This window comes from Penaeus japonicus, unplaced genomic scaffold, assembly GCF_977035675.1.
Source record: "Penaeus japonicus unplaced genomic scaffold, GWHDUDI00000001_assembly GWHDUDI00000002, whole genome shotgun sequence".
NCBI lineage: Eukaryota > Metazoa > Arthropoda > Malacostraca > Decapoda > Penaeidae > Penaeus > Penaeus japonicus.
In genome coordinates this window covers 31,677,023-31,682,022 of record NW_028234404.1, presented here as the reverse complement: position 1 = coordinate 31,682,022, position 5,000 = coordinate 31,677,023, and the positions used below count along the sequence as shown (strand labels likewise).

The 5,000-nt window shown below is 46.6% G+C and overlaps 1 protein-coding gene across 2 annotated transcripts in view; it reads left to right on the top strand.

The window, feature by feature from the left end:
* The first annotated feature begins 2,320 nt into the window (after nt 1-2,320).
* AstCC (Allatostatin double C) overlaps nt 2,321-5,000 on the top strand; it is a 52,009-nt gene continuing 49,329 nt past the window's right edge. Inside the window, exon 1 of one of the 2 annotated variants that reach the window (XM_043021354.2) lies at nt 2,321-2,631. In XM_043021354.2, the coding sequence (XP_042877288.2) occupies nt 2,338-2,631 (294 nt within the window). In that variant the 5' untranslated portion in view covers nt 2,321-2,337. The remainder of the gene's footprint in view (nt 2,632-5,000) is intronic. The other variant, XR_015192083.1, reaches the window with a different exon arrangement.

Here is a 5,000-nt window from a genome sequence, read left to right as displayed (position 1 = left end):
TCATCACACTGACATCATTTAGCAAGCATTCATCACACTGACATCCTTTAGCAAGCATTCATCACACTGACATCATTTAGCAAGCATTCATCACAATGACATCATTTAGCAAGCCTTCATCACACTGACATCATTTAGCAAACATTCATCACACTGACATCACTTAGCAAGCCTTCATCACACTGACATCCTTTAGCAAGCATTCATCACACTGACATCATTTAGCAAGCATTAATCACATTGACATCATTTAGCAAACATTCATCACACTGACATCATTTAGCAAGCATTAATCACATTGACATCATTTAGCAAACATTCATCACACTGAAATAATTTAGCAAGCATTCATCACACTGACATTATTTAGGAAGCATTCATCACATTGACATCATTTAGCAAACACTCATCACACAAATAATTTAGCAAGCATTCATCACACTGACATCCTTTAGCAAGCATTCATCACACTGAAATAATTTAGAAGCATTCATCACATTGACATCATTTAGCAAACATTCATCACACAAATAATTTAGCAAGCATTCATCACACTGACATCCTTTAGCAAGCATTCATCACACTGAAATAATTTAGGAAGCATTCATCACACTGAAATAATTTAGCAAGCATTCATCACACTAACATCACTTAGCAAGCATTCATCACACTAACATCATTTAGCAAGCATTCCGTTCCTCAAACCAACATGGCGGAGACGAGAAATTCTACCGAGTGATAACTTGGAGCAGTCGTATCAATGTCGGCTTGAACAAAAGAAATAAAAAGACAATGAAAAAAAACGATATCTCATAAAAACAAAAGCTAAGATATAAATGGAATTCGTCCCCTTATTTTTTTTCAATAGAACTTAACTTATCAGTAGATGCTATTCAGTGTATGTATCTTTAATCTTATGCAGAAGTACTCAATGAAGATGATGTGTCTAGATGTTGCAAGAGACTACAACCGAAGATACTGATGGGAAATACGATGAACTGCAGAACAAACAAACAAACAAATAAACAAAGAAATCTAGAAAACATTGATGTTCTTACAGTCGTTAATGTTCTTCACAGAACTAAGAACAAACCTAAGAAGTGTGAGATATTCATAGTTTATCTATCATTATGCAGATTAGTACGGCCTCCTTGTAATAAGATAATTCAAAGGTAAATAAATACAGGCTTTTTTTTCCTAATAAAAATAAACTTGATTTTGAACTTAGACTACTAAAAGGCTTGACAATTTAGAATATATTTTAGGCGTTTATGTTGATCAAAATAATTGAGAAATGATTAAATATTCTGCAACTGCCTTCTTCATAAGACTAACCCCTATCAAGAATATATAATTATATATTCTTATATGAAGTATCAGGATTTATGATATTAGATTTCATCATAGGACATTTTCTGAGTGTTCCATCTCTCCAAATATACACAGAAACGAACACATATAACACCGTGTACAAATAATACTTCCTGAAACTCATATACTGTATCTTTCCTTCACAGCCTTGATCTTTATTTTGCTACTCTTGAGTCGTAGGAAAAAAATACGCCCGTGATTTGGAAAAAATAAAGGAAATGAAATGAAGAAGAGAGAAAGAATGAAGGAGAGAGAGAGAAAGAGAGAGAGAGAGAGAGAGAGAGAGAGAGAGAGAGAGAGAGAGAGAGAGAGAGAGAGAGAGAGAGAGAGAGAGAGAGAGAGAGAGAGAGAGAGAGAGAGAGAGAGAGAAAGAGAGAAAGAGAGAGAGAGAGAGAGAGAAAGAGAGAGAGAGAGAGAGAGAGAGAGAGACAGAGAGAGAGACAGAGAGAGAGAGAGAGAGAAGAGAGAGAAAGGGAAAGATAAAAAGAAAGAAAGAGAAAGAGAAAAGGGAAGAAAAGAAAAGAGAGAGAGAGAGAAAGAGACATAAACAGACACAGAGGAAAAGAGATAAAGATAAAGAAAGAAGAAGGAAAGGAAATACAAGGAAAGAAAATAGAAGGAATGAAAAAAAGAACAAAGAATGCGATGAAATGAAGGAGAGAGAAAGAATGGAGGATAGAGAAAGAAAAAGAGAATGAAGAAAGAAGAAGGAAAGGAAATACAAGGAAAGAAAATAGGAGGAAAGAAAAAAAGAACAAAGAATGCGATGAAAGGCAAAAAATACCACCCCTTCCCCCCCATCCCCATCCCCCCTCCATCCCGACCTGCCACCTGTTGCGCACAGCGTCATGCGGGCGGTCGCGTCGGCGGCGGTGGGCGTGGCCAGCCGCGAGTGGGCGTGGCGTGCGAGCCTACAATACCGGGCGAGGTCGCGACGGCCAGCACAGTGTACATCTCGAGTCAACCATGTGCGGGCGGCCAGGATCACCACCCAGCCTGGCGGGATCTCAGGCTCTGCTCCTGCTGCCCCTCCTGCTACTGCTGGTGCTGCTGCCCCCGCCCCCCACAGCCGCCGCGCCCTCCGCCGTGGCCGTTCGCGCCCCCGCCCGCGGCCCGCCTCGCACCCAGTACCTGGAGGCGATTCGGCCCGTCATGCGAGGCAGCGACGCGGCGCCGCTCGAGCCGCATGGTCAGCAGGGCATCCAGCAAGAGGGCATCCAGCAGGGCATTCCAGAGGGCATCCAGGAGGTCCCAGAGATGGTGAGTGAATGGGAGTCGGACCGGGGGACCGGGATATCGAAGGAGGGGGGGGGGAGGACGCTCTTGCGTTGGGGCTGCGTCTGCTCACCTAGAATACCCCTTTCGCCTAGAATACCCCTCACCTAGAATACCCCTTTCGCCTAGAATATCCCTCGCCTAGAACACCCCTTTCGCCTAGAATACCCCTCGCCTAGAACACCCCTTTCGCCTAGAATACCCCTCACCTAGAATACCCCTCACCTAGAATACCCCTTTCGCCTAGAATACCCTTCGCCTAGAACACCCTTTCGCCTAGAATACCCCTCACCTAGAATACCCTTTCGCCTAGAATACCCCTCGCCTAGAACACCCTTTCGCCTAGAATACCCTTCGCCTAGAACACCCTTTCGCCTAGAATACCCTTCGCCTAGAACACCCTTTCGCCTAGAATACCCCTCACCTAGAATACCCTTTCGCCTAGAATACCCCTCGCCTAGAACACCCTTTCGCCTAGAATACCCCTCACCTAGAACACCCTTTCGCCTAGAATACCCTTCACCTAGAACACCCTTTCGCCTAGAATACCCCTCACCTAGAATACCCCTTTCGCCTAGAATACCCTTTCGCCTAGAATATCCCTCGCCTAGAATACCCTTTCGCCTAGAATACCCCTCGCCTAGAACACCCTTTCGCCTAGAATACCCCTCACCTAGAATACCCTTTCGCCTAGAATACCCCTCGCCTAGAACACCCTTTCGCCTAGAATACCCCTCGCCTAGAACACCCTTTCGCCTAGAATACCCCTCACCTAGAACACCCCTTTCGCCTAGAATACCCCTCGCCTAGAACACCCTTTCGCCTAGAATACCCCTCACCTAGAATACCCCTCGCCTAGAACACCCTTTCGCCTAGAATACCCCTCGCCTAGAACACCCTTTCGCCTAGAATACCCCTCACCTAGAACACCCTTTCGCCTAGAATACCCCTCACCTAGAACACCCTTTCGCCTAGAATACCCCTCACCTAGAATACCCCTTTCGCCTAGAACACCCTTTCGCCTAGAATATCCCTCGCCTAGAACACCCTTTCGCCTAGAATACCCCTCGCCTAGAACACCCTTTCGCCTAGAATACCCCTCACCTAGAACACCCTTTCGCCTAGAATACCCCTCACCTAGAATACCCCTCGCCTAGAACACCCTTTCGCCTAGAATACCCCTCACCTAGAATACCCCTTTCGCCTAGAATACCCCTCGCCTAGAACACCCTTTCGCCTAGAATACCCCTCACCTAGAACACCCTTTCGCCTAGAATACCCCTCACCTAGAACACCCTTTCGCCTAGAATACCCCTCACCTAGAATACCCCTCGCCTAGAACACCCTTTCGCCTAGAATACCCCTCACCTAGAACACCCTTTCGCCTAGAATACCCCTCGCCTAGAACACCCTTTCGCCTAGAATACCCCTCGCCTAGAACACCCTTTCGCCTAGAATACCCCTCGCCTAGAACACCCTTTCGCCTAGAATACCCCTCACCTAGAACACCCTTTCGCCTAGAACACCCCTCACCTAGAAACCCTTTCGCCTAGAATACCCCTCACCTAGAACACCCTTTCGCCTAGAATACCCCTCACCTAGAAACCCTTTCACCTAGAATACCCCTCGCCTAGAACACCCTTTCGCCTAGAATACCCCTCGCCTAGAACACCCTTTCGCCTAGAATACCCCTCACCTAGAACACCCTTTCGCCTAGAATACCCCTCACCTAGAATACCCCTTTCGCCTAGAATACCCCTCACCTAGAACACCCTTTCGCCTAGAATACCCCTCACCTAGAATACCCCTTTCGCCTAGAATACCCCTCACCTAGAACACCCTTTCGCCTAGAATACCCCTCACCTAGAATACCCCTTTCGCCTAGAATACCCCTCACCTAGAACACCCTTTCGCCTAGAACACCCCTCACCTAGAACACCCTTTCGCCTAGAATACCCCTCACCTAGAACACCCTTTCGCCTAGAATACCCCTCACCTAGAACACCCTTTCGCCTAGAATACCCCTCACCTAGAACACCCTTTCGCCTAGAATACCCCTCACCTAGAACACCCTTTCGCCTAGAATACCCTTCACCTAGAAACCCTGTCGCCTAGAATACCCCTCACCTAGAACACCCTTTCGCCTAGAATACCCCTCACCTAGAACACCCTTTCGCCTAGAATACCCCTCACCTAGAACACCCTTTCGCCTAGAATACCCCTCGCCTAGAACACCCCTTTCGCCTAGAACACCCCTCACCTAGAACACCCTTTCGCCTAGAATACCCCTCACCTAGAACACCCTTTCGCCTAGAATACCCCTCGCCTAGAACACCCTTTCGCCTAGAATACCC